Source organism: Cynoglossus semilaevis, chromosome 15, assembly GCF_000523025.1.
Source record: "Cynoglossus semilaevis isolate Cse_v1.0 chromosome 15, Cse_v1.0, whole genome shotgun sequence".
Taxonomy (NCBI): domain Eukaryota; kingdom Metazoa; phylum Chordata; class Actinopteri; order Pleuronectiformes; family Cynoglossidae; genus Cynoglossus; species Cynoglossus semilaevis.
In genome coordinates, this window is record NC_024321.1 from 19539132 (window position 1) to 19556630 (window position 17499).

The 17499-nt window shown below is 46.1% G+C and overlaps 3 protein-coding genes across 11 annotated transcripts in view; 2 read left to right on the forward strand and 1 right to left on the reverse strand.

The window, feature by feature from the left end:
• The window catches only part of casp3b (caspase 3, apoptosis-related cysteine peptidase b), a 2942-nt gene extending 247 nt beyond the window's left edge, over positions 1 to 2695 (forward strand). The window contains exons 2-7 of one of the 4 annotated variants that reach the window (XM_017039312.2): positions 321 to 363; positions 624 to 729; positions 794 to 922; positions 1011 to 1186; positions 1644 to 1764; positions 2028 to 2695. In XM_017039312.2, the coding sequence (XP_016894801.1) occupies positions 321 to 363; positions 624 to 729; positions 794 to 922; positions 1011 to 1186; positions 1644 to 1764; positions 2028 to 2257 (805 nt within the window). In that variant the 3' untranslated portion in view covers positions 2258 to 2695. Of the gene's footprint in view, positions 1 to 320; positions 470 to 623; positions 730 to 793; positions 923 to 1010; positions 1187 to 1643; positions 1765 to 2027 lie in introns of all 4 variants that reach the window. The other 3 variants (XM_025063216.1, XM_008327731.3, XM_008327732.3) reach the window with 3 other exon arrangements.
• Positions 2696 to 2829: 134 nt separating this feature from the next.
• Positions 2830 to 17499, forward strand: part of irf2b (interferon regulatory factor 2b) — a 28451-nt gene continuing 13781 nt past the window's right edge. Inside the window, exons 1-9 of one of the 6 annotated variants that reach the window (XR_003051979.1) lie at positions 2830 to 3866; positions 5545 to 5637; positions 5711 to 5810; positions 5939 to 6115; positions 6365 to 6411; positions 6848 to 7016; positions 7264 to 7416; positions 7719 to 7756; positions 8414 to 9548. Coding sequence is in view for 5 of the 6 variants with exons in the window: in XM_025063210.1 (XP_024918978.1) it covers positions 3852 to 3866; positions 5545 to 5637; positions 5711 to 5810; positions 5939 to 6115; positions 6365 to 6411; positions 6848 to 7016; positions 7264 to 7416; positions 7719 to 7756; positions 8414 to 8683 (1062 nt within the window). In the remaining variant the exon portion in view is untranslated. The other 5 variants (XM_025063210.1, XM_008327728.3, XM_025063211.1 and 2 more) reach the window with 5 other exon arrangements.
• polr1a (RNA polymerase I subunit A) overlaps positions 14703 to 17499 on the reverse strand; it is a 17551-nt gene continuing 14754 nt past the window's right edge. Inside the window, exons 29-37 of the mRNA XM_008327727.3 lie at positions 17269 to 17404; positions 17039 to 17193; positions 16759 to 16882; positions 16575 to 16682; positions 16195 to 16503; positions 15865 to 16065; positions 15553 to 15670; positions 15284 to 15448; positions 14703 to 15060 (exon numbers count right to left, since the gene is read on the reverse strand). Coding sequence (XP_008325949.1) covers positions 14960 to 15060; positions 15284 to 15448; positions 15553 to 15670; positions 15865 to 16065; positions 16195 to 16503; positions 16575 to 16682; positions 16759 to 16882; positions 17039 to 17193; positions 17269 to 17404 — 1417 coding nt within the window. The 3' untranslated portion in view covers positions 14703 to 14959. The remainder of the gene's footprint in view (positions 15061 to 15283; positions 15449 to 15552; positions 15671 to 15864; positions 16066 to 16194; positions 16504 to 16574; positions 16683 to 16758; positions 16883 to 17038; positions 17194 to 17268; positions 17405 to 17499) is intronic.

A 17499-nucleotide genomic window follows, 5' to 3' on the forward strand; every position in this document is an offset into this window, starting at 1 on the left:
GACTGACTGTTGACTCAGGTCGACTGACTGTTGACTGACCAGGTCGACTGACTGTTGACTGACCAGGTCGACTGACTGTTGACTGACTGTTTCTCTGTAGGAAGTGGGAGTCTGAGCGTCTCCATGTTGTCGTTACTGTGTTGTAATGAAAGATTGAGCAAACGTTTCATCGTTTCTGCTCCTATGATGTAGGCAGAGCAGTGCATGCTGGGATTCTCGGGGTGTCACTCAACCCCCTGCACCTTGAACTTGATCTCATTTTCTTGAATTAGTCAATGGAAACAAACTGATGTTGTGTGTGTGTGTGTGTGTGTTCTCAGTAGCAGTGCCGCGTCCACAGACAGGGGGCAGTCAGCTGAAGAGGTGGACAGTGGACAGACCGTCTCTGACTCGTACGTCTACAGGATGGACTACCCCAGGATGGGGGTCTGTGTGATCATCAACAACAAGAACTTCAACAAAAACACAGGTGAATGAACCATACCCTGGTCCAGACTCTGGTCCAGACTCTGGTCCCTGACCCTGGTCCAGACTCTGGTCCCTGACCCTGCTCCAGACCCTGGTCCAGACTCTGGTCCAGACTCTGGTCCAGATTAGGATCCTGAGTCTGGGCAGCTGAAGAGGTGGACAGTGGACAGACCGTCTCTGACTCGTACGTCTACAGGATGGACTACCCCAGGATGGGGGTCTGTGTGATCATCAACAACAAGAACTTCAACAAAAACACAGGTGAATGAACCAGACTCTGGTCCAGACTCTGGTCCCTGACCCTGGTGTCTCTGTGTGTTTGCAGGAATGGATGTTCGGGACGGGACAGACGTGGATGCAGCTCTTGCCATGAAGACCTTCAGTTCCCTGGGGTACGATGTCAGGGTGGCCAACGACCAGACTGTGGAGCAGATGAAGCAGATGTTTCTGGATGGTAAGTCCACCTCCACCTCCATATTGTCTTGTGAAGCCTCAGTCTTCCGCTGCTGTCAGTCATCCTGTCCCCTGTCTGTGGCTGTCAGTCTCCCAGGAGGACCACAGTAAAAGTGCTTCCTTCGTGTGTGTGATCCTGAGTCACGGAGACGAGGGCATCATCTACGGCAAAGACGGCTGCGAGAAGTTTGAAACGCTGACGGCTAACTTCAAAGGGAACAGGTGTTCAGGTCTGCTGGGGAAACCAAAGCTTTTCTTCATCCAGGTGAGTCACCTGCACACCTCACCACTCTCCTCTGGTCAAAGGTCAAAGGTCAAAGCTCTCTGGTCTCACTGACCTGGCTAACTGTCTATGTATAAAGAAAATTAAAAAACAGGAAGTGGAAAGAGTTCCTCTGGAGAACTCTGTTGGTGTCTGTGGAACACGTTCTTCCCACGTTCTGTTCCAGCACCTGAACGTCTCTCTGCCGATGTAGGGACCTGACGTCTGGGTTGGATAGTGGGTCACAACCAAGGTTTTTCGGCACATACTGCCACCTACTGTAGTGGAGTGTGTAGTGTCACGGTGTGACCAGTGACAGTTTGAGATAACTCCGTCTCCTGACACCGTCATGTCTGATTTATGTTTTTATTGGAACAATGGATTTGTATGGATTTCTAACCTGATCATCGTTACTATTCCTTCTATTCTAAAACGTGTTTGTTTTGGCGTGGTCTTCCAGGCGTGCCGTGGTTCGGTTCTGGATGAAGGATCGTTGGTGGAGGTGGACAGTGTGGCTGAGCAGAGGACAGAGAAGATTCCTGTGGAGGCAGATTTCCTTTATGCTTATTCCACTGCTCCAGGTACCGGAAAAAAAAGAGGCTGGAATGACATCACAACAATCCTTTTCATCAACTCTTGTTTATATTTATATCAATATGTGAAGATGAACAACAATGAAAATCTGAATGAAAACACGCGACGTTTTGTACTTAGAAAAAAAGAGTTCTCCCTAGAAAAACCTCATAAAATGTTATTTACATTTATTAAACACCTGTGCAGGTTTATACTCTGACACTGTTTCGTTGTGTGTGTGTGTCGTTGTGTGTGTGTGTGTGTTCTACAGGCTATTACTCATGGAGAAACACCAACAACGGCTCCTGGTTCATGCAGTCTCTGTGTCAGATGATACAACTCCACAGTAAAAAGCTGGAGCTGATGCAGATTATGACCCGAGTCAACCACACAGTGGCGCTAAACTTTGAGTCTGCCTCCAGCCGACATGGATATAGTGGCAAGAAGCAGATCCCCTGCATCGTCTCCATGTTGACCAAAGACTTTTACTTTCCCTCCTAGACCAGAACCTCCTGATACTGGTTCTGGTTCCTGTGACAACAATCAGAAACATTCTGGGGGGGGTTGAACGTCACTGCTTCAATCATATCTGTTTGATAAATTCTTTGTGTGTGGGAGGGGGGTGGGGTCACAGTGATCTCTGATTTGACGACACACCTGTTTTTTACGGTCCAGTGAAACTGAAGTTTTCATTTAACGTCACGACTTGCGTTCATTTCAAGTTTCTGGTTTCGTTTCCTGCTTCAGCTGCTCAGAAAGGGTGGGGCGGGGGTAGGAGGGACGTCGGAGGAAGTGAAAATGAAATTCAGCTCCAAGATCGTCTCGGCTCCAACAGAACACCGCCAGAACTGGAACAGGCAGAACAGCGTGGATCTGTCCTGCCGTGGGCTCAGTGTCCGGGCTCTGTGGACTGTTGAATAAATATCCCCTCCTCCCCCCCGTCACGGGTTTGTGTGTGTGTGACTTTTATATCATATTAATGTCATAACTGTACAGTAGAGTAAACCTACATTTGAGCCACACCACTGAAATGGACTTGACAACAAACCAGAATCACTGCACACGATAATGATTTTTCACATCTCTAAGTTATAATAGAGTTAAATGGTGTAGAATCAACACCGTTCGTGGTTTTATTGTCAGGTCCAACTTCCGGTTGCAGGTCTGAGAACAGTAAACAGACGGTCTGACAGTGTGGAGGCCACTTCAAGTTCACGTTAAAAGAGTCAAATAACAATAAAACATAATACATGTTAAATATGATGTTGAGTTAGAGCCACATTCAGGAATAAAACACAATAAACACAGGTGAATTAAAAAAAATATCAAATATTCAATGAAACGGGGGCCAGTTCTGCTAATGTGTGTGTGGTTCCTGTTTCAGAACAGATGACGTTTCCTCCACGTTGATGACGCTGATGCTCATGAAGTTCCTCAATATTTGTGAAACCGATGCGAACGTTTAACAAATTGCACCCTGGAATACGTCACCTAACGTCTGGACAACAGGCCGTTAAACTTCACTCCACTCTCGTGTTTATTCGTTTTAAATTAAAGTCGTGGCGCTGGTTTTCATCTGTAAATGATTAACTAATGTCTTTGGTTTATATTTCTCTACAATATTCACTAAGTTCAGCCTCGAACACGGACTGGTCGCCGGTGTTGTTGTAGTTCCCGGCGGCCGGAAACAGCGGCAGAGTGAAGCCTCTCCTCTCAGGGTGTAACGTTCAAAAACTTCCGTGACGGCGCTGGAACTGGAACTGAAGCGAGGGTTTGAGAGCGGGAGGGGAATTCCAGCTCAGCCCTCACCCCCACCACTGCCCCCCCGGACAACCTTGTTTTGCTTTCGCTCCGCACTTAGAAACAGAAAAACGGTCACACTTTTGTTTTCCTGGAAAAATAAACACGAGGACGAAGAGTTGAAGTTGTCGTCGGCCGTGAGGCAGCGCTCGTCACTCCGTCAGCAGGACCGTGGAGTCAGCGGAGTCAGGTAGAGGTTCGATTTCCGCATTTTCGCTGTTGGCTGGAGACACACACACACACACACACACACACAGGGCACACAGACACACACGGGCAGACGGTGCAGGACGACATGACAGATCGCTGTGTAAGTGAAAGTGTGACTGCAGCCTTTGTCTGCGTTTTTATTTTCACTTTTAGCTCCGCTGTTTTCTGACAGCACGTTGACAGCAGTAAACAAACGGACCGCCGTTAACTTCTCACACACGGAGACACGGAGACACATCAACTTTTTAGCGCGGGGAACGTTAACAAACCTCGGCGTGGACGTGACTGATGATGATCGCTGTGGATTTTGAACTTTGTCACAACTTTGTCTCAGCGGTTAAGACGATGTTATCGAACCTCAGCTTTCTGTGTGCAGGTGTCACTTATGCTGCTTTTTTATCGCTTCTTAACGCAGTTCTCTACGAAGACTGTAGAATTATATACCTTTTTACACCCACACACACACCCACACACACACACACAGACGTGTGTCGTCCTCGAGCCCAGGTTCAGGTGAAAATCTACTCTCTCTATATCTACGTCTAATCTATTTGATGAGACACTCTCGCCTCGCCTGCCACTAGATGTCGCTAAATTCAGCACAGCGTCGCTTTATACATATTAAGGAAACAGTGTAATCGTGATAATGTGCAGCAACAGTCGTGGTCGGCTCCTCCCGTGGCTCTGGTCAGGCTTATCAGTAGAAAACAGATGTCTGGATGGATCCAGTTTATAGAAACACGTGCATTAATATCTTACGGTTTAAGGTTTTGTAGGAGTGGTGATAACAAGGTTTGATAACAGCAGGAAAACTTTACAGTAAATGTCAGTGAGTGTCAGTCTGTTGTTAAAGTTTTTTGACTTCTTAAAAAAATCCTACAATTTCCTAGCTTTTCTGTGACAGTAGAGCAGAACTGAGAGTTTCATCTTAATTATTAGTTTCATTTACTTTTTTATGAGGAGAACAGAGAACGGCGTCGAACGTTGGAGGATCAGGGTCCTTTATTTAAAATGTCTTTCTATGACGTTCACAATCATTGATGTCTGTAAACAAGTCAGTGTGAATCCAGCATGTTGTCACATGGTCCATGGTGTCGGTCCATGGTGTCGGTCCATGGTGTCGGTCCATGGTGTCGGTCCATGGTCACCAGGGGAGAAAAGAACAAACTGGTGAAAATCCCAGGATAAGTTTGTATTAAAGAAAGAGTTTTTCTGTTGACATTGATCAGTTGTTGCCAAACTGAATGTGATCAATGTCTTTGTTTGTAGGCGTCTGAGATTCTAAGTCATTATTTTTCATTTTAATATTTGAGATGCTACAGTCCAGTTCAGAAAGTTCAACTCTCTACAGCCTCAAACCTTTATTCAAATGTCTGGTGGTTCAGTCCTCACCAACAGGAAGTGTGTCATCGTGTCACCTTGTTTGACCTCAGCCCATGGTAGCTCAGATTAGTCTGTTAGTCTGTTAGCTTTGTATTAGATCAGTTTTTGACCCTGTACACACTGACGGCCTTTATGTTGTTTTGGTCATGTGACGGGTGTGTGTGCACCTGCCCCTTTGTTGAACTAGAACAGAGACAAGTTAGCTTACCGTATTAGCTGATATGCTAACTGTTGCTGAAACTTTTCATTTGACTTTTTTTCATTATCTGTATTTGTAAATTTACATAATATAAATATATAAAATAAATAAATATATATATATGTATACATATAAAACAACAAAAGATTGACCAATCATAATTTTGGTGTGTGTGTGTGTGTGTGTGTGTTTCCAGGACACCATGCCAGTAGAGAGGATGAGGATGAGACCATGGCTGGAGGAGCAGATAAACTCCAGTCAGATACCAGGACTGAAATGGCTTAACAAGGTACACACACACACACACACACGCACACACACACCGTTGGGGTCGACAGCTGTACAACTGTGAATGTTTTTAGGAAAAAGGAATCTTCCAGATTCCCTGGATGCACGCGGCCCGTCATGGCTGGGACCTGGAGAAGGACGCGCCCCTCTTCATGAGATGGGCCATTCACACAGGTGATTTGGTCGCTCACCCGGTGCTTCTCCTCCTCCTCCTCCTCCTCCTGCTGCTGCTGCTGCTGCTGCTGCTGCTGCTCTCCCTCCTCAGAGAGAAGAGAACCTCCTCATGTTTCTTTGTTCCTAAGGTAAATACCAGCCCGACGTGGACCGTCCCGACCCAAAGACGTGGAAGGCTAACTTTCGCTGTGCCATGAACAGCCTGCCGGACATCGAGGAAGTGAAGGACAAGAGCATCAAAAAGGGAACCAACGCCTTCAGAGTTTATAAGATGCTGTCGTCCACGGAGAGAAATCTGAGAAAAGGTGAGCGGCGTCTGTCACTGCCCCCTGCTGGTCTGTCTTCAGGAGTTCACGTTTGTCTATGAAGGTTCTCAGTCATCCAGGTCAAAGTTGAAGTGGTCCGTTAGGCAACTGGACATGAAGTTTTCTCAAGAAGACGTTTTGCCTCTTGGATGTACCCCCTAGTGGGGAGTGAGGGAAACGTCATGTCCAGTTGGCTAACGGAAAACTTCAACTCTTTAACCCTGAGTTCACGTTTGTTTTCTCTTTTAGGAAAGAAAAAGTCTGACAAAGAGGGGAGACCCAGAGAACACAGTGAGGTGAGAAAGCCCATCTGGACAAGAGCGCCACCATCTGGTGAAGCCTAGAGTGTCCAGTAGTCACTCCAGGCTTCACCTGTGGCCTGAAGGTTGTGGGTGTGAATCCATGACTCTGGAAACGATCTTAACCAGTACTTAATTTCTTAAGCTCAGATCTTCTGCTCCACTTCCTCTCTGACTGCTGTATGTGTCAGACAGCTAACCAGTAACCACAGCGCCCTCTGCTGGCCATACTGTTTTGGTTGTTCTGTCCAACAGAAAAACAGATTTCTCTAAATTTCTGAGCTGAAGAATCCAGTGTTATTTGAACGTAAACAGCTGTGGTCTGTTGTTCAACATAGGGTTCACAGTCTACTGTCAGGACCTGGGTATAAAGTATGTTTAAAAATACGAAGAAGAAGAAAGTCTGTCTTTTCTGTGTTTGTCCACCTGTCAGTCAGATTCTGATGGTTGGTCCTCCGACTGTCTCCGTCCTCAGGAATCCTCGTTTCAGCTGCCAGACAGGATTCTTCTCCAGGCTGACGGTGGACACGCCGACCCTTTCAAAGGTCATCCAATGATCAAAAAGGAGGAAGTAGAACCAGTAGCTGTGGACGCAGCCTCAGGTGACGGCGCCGCTGTTTCCTCCTAACTCTTGTGTTGCTCGTTCTTTCACCCCAGACCAAGTCTGTCTGGAGGAGGGAGGTAGAAATGAGTTAGGGTTTTCAACAGGTCACAGTCTGAGGTCAGGGGTCAGGGGTCAGAGGAATTCTGGGATTGTTTAATTAACAGTAACAGACAGATGGACGGGGGAGGCGGGGGTGAGGTCAGTGTATGTCCAACTCAACAACATTGTTGTCTGTCCACTCACAGCTGTCCACAGTCCATTCTACGACCACGTGATCACCAGCGAACAGCTGCCATTCGTTTGTCAGACCATTGAAGTAACCACTGAGAACGAGGAGCAGACAGTTAGCTCCTCCCACTCCTACCCGCTCCAAATCTCCCCGGTCTCTTCATGCTACGGTGAGACACACGCACACACATCTCATCTGATTGGTTGATGGAGTGAATTGACATGTGACATGAAATACTGTAGTACAACTGCCACAGTACAGCTGCAGTAAGTGCACACTTCCTGTCTGACCCCCCCCACACACACACACACACACACACACACACACACTCCTCTGTCAGGGGGGTAAACATTAGCAGTCGTGAAAACTTAAAGACAGGAAGTGATGTGGCAGAGGAGCGAGCTGATTGGCTGATGTCATCAGTCCTCTGTCTCCATGTTGTTGACAAATAAATCCATGTCATGTTTACAGGCAGCGACACAGACAGTGACACGGAGGACACTAAAGAGGTGAGTCTCAGTGACACACACACCACACGGGGGGGGGGGGAGTGTGTGTGTGAGTGACATTGAAGTTGTGTCAGGAACTGTCAAACATTAACAAACCATGTTGTTTTGTTTTCAGCTGGAACATTGTACCGTCAGCACACACACACACACACAGATGTGTCACCTATGATAACAGTCCTAGTAAAAAAATATATGTATATAAATACACACATACAGTATATATATATATATATATATATATGTATATATATATATATGTGAACCTGTCAATATATATATATATATATATATATTGACAGGTTCACATATATATATATATACATATATATATATATATATAAACCTCTCTATATATATATATATATATATATTGACAGGTTCACATATATTGACAGAGTCATATATATATTGAGAGGTTTATATATATATATATATATGTATATATATATATATATATATTGACAGGTTCATATATATATATGTATATATTGACAGGGTCATGTCTTTCTGTGTTGTTTATATTTGTCCGTTGGATCATGAACGCGACGACAGGACGTTTTTGTTTCTTCTTCTTGAGCTGCTGCTCCACCTGACTGACACACCCCTCCTTGTTGTTGTTCTTCCTCCTTCCTCCTCCTGCTGTCTGCTCTGGGGCAGGTTGGCGGTGCAGTCTGGAGACGGGGAACCCAGAACCCAGTCCTCAGGTTTCCCACGTGTTCTCTGCCCGGAATGGCCTCGTTCTTCAGTCCAAACAAGCCCAACTTCAGAGTGACCAGCCAGCGGGACCCCGCCCCACTCATCAGCTACCACACTGACCCCTGGGCCTCCGCCTACAGCCAGAACTCTCCCACGTCGCCGACCCAGAGCAACAGTCAAGAGGTGCGAGAAAGTGTCATCAAGAAAACGTCTGACGTCACGCCCTCCTGACCCCGGACCGGTCGAGAACCCGGCTGCCCTCGGGGCAGAACCGACCTAGAACCGACCAGAATGTGGCTAAAAAGACAAACCATCACATGTGGGGTGTGTGTGTGTGTGTGTGTGTGTGCCTGACTAGAGCTGCAGTGATGGGAGCCACTCAGTGTCTGAGTCTTGAACCCGTTCCCTGACCCAGGGGTCAGTCCTTTAAATACTTGAATGTTCCGTGTGTCTCTGGGAGGACCACAGCTTCTGCACTTTATTATCACCACGTCCTGGACACGTGAGACGGAGCATGTTTTTAACCTGTGGCCCAGTGGTTAAAGGATTTTTATTAGATGGTTGGAGGTTCGACTCCAGGGCCTGTCAGAGGGCAGTTACACTGTAAGGTGCAAAGCATTTATTTATGGGACACTTTCCATCCAGTCCAGAAGACGGGTCAGAACAGACCCAGTCAAATCACCTGTAGGTTCTCTGCAGGAACCGGTTGAGTTCTCTGAGCAGAGTGTGATATGAACCGGTGGAACAAAGAGGTTTGAATGGAACGAGGAAGTTGGACCTGGGTCGACAAACCAGATCAACAGGATGATGATGATGATGATGATGATGATGATGATGATGATGATGATGATGAGCCCAGAATCACTGCAGACCCTGTCACGTGTATGTATGTGTGTGTGTGTGTGTGTGTGTGTGTGTGTGTGTAAAGCAAAGCTCAGGTTAAAGTCCGTTGCAGGACACACTGATGACACAGACTTTGAAATCGTGTCTTCTCCTTACCGCCTCCTGCTGGTAATTATTTGCATAAATCTATGTATGTTGGCTGGGGTGGCTTTAGCACCTTATGGACAGCACTAGTATGTGTGTGTGTGTGTGTGTACAACCTGCGCTTCACCCTGTTATTGTCGGTCGTTTGTCTACTGACTACACACACACACGGGGAGTGTGTGTGTGTGTGTGTGTAGTCAGGTTGTTTGGGCTGAATCAGAACCAGCTTCTGTAATGAAGGAAGAGCTGAAAACACAGTCGGTCTTGAAGTTGTACTTGAAGTACAGCTCCATAAACGTGTACGGTTTTATGATGACATTTTTGTAAAGAGAAATCTTTATAAAAATGTACGTATTTTCATGTACAATACATTTGTATTAATCTTAAATATTCATAAATATATGTACACTTTACTACATGTTTATAAACCTGATCCCAGTGGAACGTTGGTTCTGTTAGAACACAGTGGAAGAGTCTGGTTCACCTGTTGGCAGTGACCTCAGCAGTGACCTCAGCAGTGACCCTTGACACGCTGACTCACGGTCTCTCGTCCACTCTCTTCTCTCAGAGTAAACGTGCCTGCTAACACAGCTGCTAACACAGCTATCTACTAACATTAGTAGCTGCTAACATTAGTAGCCGCTAACAGAGCTAGCTGCTAACATTAGTAGCTGCTAACAGAGCTAGCTGTGTGAAGCTGAGACCAGACCAAACTCTATGACTTTGTGGACAAATGTTGGTTCTGGACCAGACGGTCGCAGCTTCACTGTTTTCACTTCACTGGAGAGTTCTCCTTCTCTGAGGTGACGGAGGAGACGAGGAGGAGGAGGAGGAGGTCTTTGGATCTTTGTGCTGAACGCTGCATGTTTTTGTGCCTTTCCCAGAGACAGGATTCCTGCAGCATGTTGTTGTTGTTGTTGTTGTTGTTGTTGTTGTTGTTGTGACGGTGTAAATCCACCATCCCTGTGCCAAATGTCCTGCTGTGGCACAAAGTGCTGACCTTAGTTCAGAGTAAGACTGTAAGGTTAGGGGGCTGAGAGCCTCGGTGTGTAACCCTAACCACACCTGGCCGTGGGAATCTAAAGACTGTCGTAGGACGACTCAAGTGCACTTTTTGTTTGTTTGTTGGTGCGTGTGTGTTAGAACAGAGGTGTGGTCTTGTTGTGTGTGTCCTGGTTCATCGTCATCGTCGTCTCGTTCTTACCTGCGTCTGTGACTAAGGCCATTGATTTACAGGTGTTCTAACTCAGGTGTGTTGTAGACTGGACTCCAGAACACACCTTAAAAGGACTTTATCACCTGTCAACCCCGGGCAGTACAGACGCCTACAGACATTTACCCTCCTGCGACATGACGTCAGCACTGTTAACTCAGCCATCTGCTACCACACAAGAATCAACATGTAAATCTGAATAAAGACTTTTTTAATTTATTCTCAGCTGTGTTGGACTTTGTCTTGTCCTTTGTGGAGCAGAGGAGACGGTGGGCGGCGTCCAGCTGCACAGTCACAGGGTTCAGAGGTCAGGTTTATGAGACGAGGTTTATACCTGCTGTACAAAGTCCTCTGTTGTAAAGACACCTGTGTGTGTGTTCTGTCGGAGCAGCCGATGTCTTCGTAAGAAAAACCCGCTCAGTTTCACTCGCTCTTCTCAGTTCCCTCTCTACTTCCTGTTTGTTTCCTGTTATACCTGCTGTCTGCTTCAGGTTAATGCAAAAGGTTAATGTTTAAAAACCGATAACAATTATCAACTGGTATTTTCTGACATCTAGTGTTTGTTTTTATATTAATAAACGATCAGATGTGTAAAAACCCAACGTTTTAATTACTTTTGGCAGAAAACAGAATCTTCGGGAGAAGTGCTCCTCCGACTGTTCTTTAGTGAAGGCACGTTACCACCATCTAGTGTTCAAAGGTTGAACTGTCTTGTCGTGTATCCATTCATTTCCAGTAGACCTGGGACTGTGAGGGTGTTGTGACGTGACGTGGTTATTTAATGTATGTATATTTGAAAACTGACGTCACACTGTTTTAAAGAGCAGTTTTTGATTTATTCTGAAGAAAATTCACGAAAACATTCGAGAGCAGTTTGATCCCTGTCCTGTTGAAACGTGTGTTGTTTGTGGATATTCTCAGTCATTCGGGTCATCATAATAATCTCAAAAGCAAGTTTTTAAGTAGGCAACTGGACTCACGTCAAGTAAGTTGAACTTTCAACTTGAGTTGTTTATACTGGAGATGTTAAAACACGGTTTATGATCTGTTGTGCTCGGTGTTTCTGATAATAAAGACCACAACTTTCCTGTGTCTGTTCACCTCTGCTGAGGACCAGCACAAAGTGGAGGGAGTTAGCCCCGGAGCTAATGTTAGCCCCGGAGCTAATGTTAGCCCCGGAGCTAATGTTAGCTTAGGCCCTGGAGCGGATCACTGAGTTTCCCCTGTTCATTCCTACTACGGTCGCGGCGCCGAAGCAGCCGTGTTACAGGGACTGTTAGGAAAATAAAAAGCATTTATTTAATTAAAAGTGAAAAAAAATCTTTCTGTGTAAATATCCAATGTTACAACGTGGACACCTGCGGTTTATAGAGAAGTGCGGCCTGTATGCAGTATGTACAATTATTTTCGATCATTCAATCAGCAACGCGTTCATCCTGACGTCACTTCCTTGTAACTAAGCGAAAAAGTTTGAGAACAATAGAGGAGAAGTTTATCGACTCATGTGCGGCCTCCAACACCACTGCTACGGTTTATCGTGACACGAATGAAGCAGAAGAGGCGTGGGCTGAAGTCACCCAGGAGGTGGGTCTCTGTGGAGCTGTCACACTTGTGGCTGCTTTTACTTCGTCAATGACGGTTTCGCTTTTCGACTTTTTCGGTTCGTTAACCATTGATCAAAAGTGGAACCTCGACATACGAGTCTAATCGTGTTCTCCCTCCTGTAGCTCAGCGCTAACCTCCGCCGCGTCGTGGATTTCCTTTATTGACGTCAAATGTTTTGCTTATATTTCCATTCTACAACTTTACTTTACTTACTTTTACTTTACAACTTTTACTTTCAATAATATAATAACTATTTCGACTCTACTTCACGTTTTACCTTTTCGCGGTGGGTCTTGGAACGGAACTACCGCGATAGGTGAGGGACCACTGTATTCCCGAAAGAAAATCTACATTTTATTTTAATTAAACATGTCAATTTTGGTCAGAAAAAAAATATAAAAAATACTATTATTAACAGTAAATAAATTAAAAAATAAAACATAAATATCAAACCTTTGTCCAAGAGATTACATGGCAAATTCAAATTTCCCAACTATGAAACAGACCGTGTCAATAACAAATTAAACGTTTTAAACCGATTCTCTGGTCTGAACTGAGCTCTAAAATAACCTGAGGTAGGTCACATATTTGCCCACTAGATGGCGGAATTTGACAAAAAGAAAACCTGTAGCTATGTTGTATATTGAGTAATATAGAAATGAAGAGTTGCAGATGACCAGTCAGTGGATTGTCTTTAGCCCCGACTACAACTGCCGTCGGGCTCATGTGTGGCCATCGTGGAGACAAACGGTCTCCAGCCCTGACCTTTACCAGTTTCTATGACGTTTGTGATCACACGGAGGTGAGGGATCGCCAAAATGTGTCCAATAGTTAATGATCCAATATGTTAAAATATTAATGTGTGTAAAAAAATTAAAAATATGAGTAAATGCAAAAAATACAAACGTCCAAAGATGCTTCAAAATACAATGTGTTTTATTTGTGCTAAAAATGAATAAAAACTTCTCCTCCTGATGTAACAATAATTGAGCAGAAATGACACATTTAGACTTTTGCTAAAACAAGCCTCATAATCCAAGTACATACACAGATTGTTTCCCAATCACAGATGCTAAAGCAATGTTTAAAACAGTGTAAAACCAATGGTCTAAAATAGAAGCCAGTGTTCTGCAGGGCCGTTCCAAAGAAGTAGTAGAAGAAGTATTTAACGGCCTGTGCAGTTAAACTATTCTTTTAAATATGAGTACCTTTCATTGAGAGGTACACAGTGTTGTACAGTAAATGTCTCACAGTCACAGACACTGTTGGGCTGCTGTCTGTTTACATTCATGGTCTGTTCGACTGCAGAACGTCTGAAGAACTCCAGGACCGGACCACTCTGAGGTCGTCTCTGGCCAATACTGCACCAAACTGGACACCATCCACGTCAGCCCTGAAGCACAGTGACCTGTGGGGCACGTCCAGATGGGAAGAGGAGGACAACGGTGGTGGAGGAGGTGCGTCGTCAGGAGGACGATAGAAGTGCGAAGGCGCTCTCTCTGGTCAAATAGGGACCAGGGCTGAGGTGAGAAGGTCTGGAGAGGAGAAAACTCTGCTGGAAAAACTCTGGGAAATGGAGGCGAGAAACGTCAGCTTCATCATCAGAGCAACCTACGATGAGCTCCATCTCCAAACCAGCTCCACAGAGATGTTTCCACCAGACACTGGAGCCACCACCTCAGACCAGGGTACACTACTGACCATGTGCGTCAGGCTCCTAAAGGATCTGGGCGTCCGTGGACAGACGATCACATCAGTGACTGCCAGTGGTGATGTGTCGAGTGGAAGGATCTCTACTGGGCCCAGAAAACACCAGGACACCCCCCCCCCCTCATGAGACAACAGGTGAGTCAACAGGGTATGTGGTCAGCTCCAGGTTTGACTCTGGGGGTCATCTTGTAGCTGGCCGCCTTAGACGAGAGTGTCCAGTGTTGAGGCCGAAACACCCGGTGATTTAAATGAGAGTATTTTGAGAAAAAAAAATTTTGGGATTTTTCAGTAAAATCCTATTTTTGCATCATGTGTTCAGATTTTTAAAGATTGAAGAAACATTTATGAAAATGTTTGAGAGAAAAAAAAATCAAAATTGTATCTTTTCAGCATGTTTCTTATCAAATTAGAACATTTTGAGAAATCATTTAAAGTTCATCAAATATTAATTTCATGTGTAAGGTGGTGAGATTTTGATAATGTTTGATAAGAAAATCAAAATTGTATCTTTTCTGCATGTTTCTTATCTACAGAAGTGTACTGCTGATGAGATGACAGTTATCAAGTGATAACATGACGCTCCTACTGTGATTTTGTTGGTCACAACTCAGTGGATAGAATAAAAACCTTGACTTTTCAAAGTTCTCCAGGTCGACAACAGAGAACTCTACCACGTCCTACTGGACGTATCCATCAGATCATATCTGTCTGTATGAACGGAGCCGAGGGACACGCTGAAATATTCACGTTTTTATTTAACATCAACAAAAATATTCAAAGGCTGAACTAAAATGTTGCACATTTTTATTATAACAAACAATCAGAAAGTGATGAGTTTGATTTTTACCAAATTGTCTGCTTTATGGGTTTTATTAATACAGACGACAGACGAGTCTTTAGAACTGGTTTGATTGGAGGAGAAGTGAGTTTATAGATCCAACAGACGTGTACGTGGATGAAAAGACGCTGCTCCACGTCGTCCCTCTGACCTCCTACTGCAGAGGCTGTTTCAGCTCAAAGAGTCCAGTTCCACCTCGGACCACCTTTCCCACCACCAGGCAGGCAGAGGGCGACACCAGCTGGTCGTGCAACCCTGTAGAAAGAGAAGGAAAGATCTAGAAACTGTTGGATTTCAACTGTGATGAAGAAACTGGTCGGAAATAAAACGATCGACCTGAAGAAATATGTCTACGTTAAATGACCTCCTGACCTTTGGAGCACGTTCCTCTGGGTTTGTGAAGAACCAGAACTTAAACCTCCCTGTCATGGAACACCAGCGGTTCCTTTGTCTGATCACGTGATGAGAACATTCTTACCCAACATGGTGGCCTCCTTCAGGAACTTGTAGCTGGTCTCAAATGTCATCTGCTGCAGAGGGGAGGCGTTGGAGCGGATGGCGTGACGGTTGAGTGGTTTATAAACACCTTCAAAACACATGTAGTCGGCCACCAGCGACAGGTGTCTGGGGTCCACCTCGATACCTGCGGCCCACAGACGAATACAGACGATCAACAGACACACAGTGGTTTGTACATGTGTGTGTGTCCGTGTGTGTGTGTGTGTGTGTGTGTGTGTGTGTGTGTACCATAGACGGCAAAGACGTCTTTGATCTCCTTCTCTATGACCTTCAGTGCGACCTCAATCCCATAAGTGTTGGCCATGGCGTGGACTTCGTTGGAGTAGAGTCTGTTCAGGTCTAAAATCTGGAGAAAATCAAACGTTAGCAAATGAAGCTAACGGCTGTTTCAACCACAACAACAGACGTCACTGTGTGTCAGGAGCTGAACCACCGACCAGTGTGGAACAACAGAGGGCGTTAGCCCGAGTTAGCATGGGGCTAACATACTACGAGGCAGTACTCCAAGATACTGTGTACTAGTCGTGACACTGTGCGTACTTCGCTGTACTTGAACATCTCCTGCAGGTTGATGCCCTCCGTGTTGAGAACCGTCGTCTTCTCCCCAGACTTTGTTGTGGTTTCACTCAGGAGGCAGCGGGTCAGGCCCCGGGTCTCGACGATAACAGAGTTTTGGGCCAGTGTTGACAGGACTGAGGTCAGGTCAAAGTGCACTTTACTGAGTGGAAGGACCAGCTCCACCTGTGGACACACACACACACACACACACACACACACACCATCATCCAGTCAACACTGGGGGAGAGACTCTGTGCTACAGACAACCATGACCTCTGACCTTCTGGTCCACTCATCACCTCCGACACCCACCTGACACCAGAGTTCGTGTTTGTAGTCGTAGCAGTATCTCTCCACAGCTGGGTGGCTCTGTAGGACACTGTTGACTCTCAGCTGACTCATGCCCTCCTCCTCTCCTCCTTCCTCTCCTTCCTCTCCTCCTTCCTTTGTCCGTCTCTTTTTCTTCTTCACTCTTTTCATCTCTGTGAACTCTGACGACACAGACACTTTCCTAGAGTCCTTCTTCTCCTCCTCCTGCTCCTCCTCCCCCTCCCCCTCCTGGCCGTCTTTATCGTCTCCGTCCTGCTCCCCGTCGGCCTCCTCTTCGCTCTCGTAGTCCACCTGTAAAGTCAGGTTTTGATGTGAAGGTACAGTTCAAACCTCCGTCCACGGCCCTGTCGCTCTGCTCTCACCTCCTCTTCCTGTTTGCTTCTTCGTTTGGCGTCTGAGGCGTCGGCGTCTCCGTCGTTCTCCTCCTCTTCAACGGCGTCTTTCTCCTGGTCTCCTTCTCCGTCGTCCAGCTGATGAAGGACAGTGTTTAGGATACGGACCAGTGTGTGGAGAGAAGAAGGTTCCAGAACAAACACAAACACAGACCCCGACGGCGTCAGGCGTTCCCTCCTGGTCCTTGTCTCCAGACGTGGCCTTTCTGCTCTCCACGGCGATGGAGGCCAGCTTGGCGCTGCGCTTCTTCACCGTTTCCAAGAGGAGGCGTAAAAATCTGAAGAAGGAACAGGAGTAAAGATGACCAATCACAACGCTGCAGTTCACTCAGCAGGTTAAACGGTGGTTCGCAGGTGTGTCAGGGAGAGTGGGCGGAGCTAAACTCACTGCAGTGGTTTGATTAGAGGACACCTGCTCTAACACACACACACACCTGGTCTCCATGTAGTGGAGGATCTGAGGAGGTGACAGCAGTTTGTCCTCACTGTAGCGCTCTGGAGACAGGAAGTGGAAGGTGACCTTGAAGCAGCGCTGCTTCTGGTGTCTCTGGGTCCGCAGCGTCTCCACCACGTCCACCCTCTGGAGAACCTGCTCACACACAGATGTTTGTGATGAAGAGGAGCGAACAGAGCAGCAGTGGAGACCAGCAGGGGGCGCTCTTACCTCAGCCAGACAGACCCTGGTCAGTTTCTTCCGCAGCACCTTGGCTCTCTTCAAGGCTCTCCTGGTGTTCAGCACTGGAATGGTCATCATGGGGGTTTGGATGTTGGAGCTGGCCACCATCAGGATCTCCCTCAGTCTGGAGGACACACACACACACACCCCTGTCAGACGTGTACTGACACACTGCTGTTTCATCATCAGTCTATAGGAAACCCCACCCTCACTCCCCAC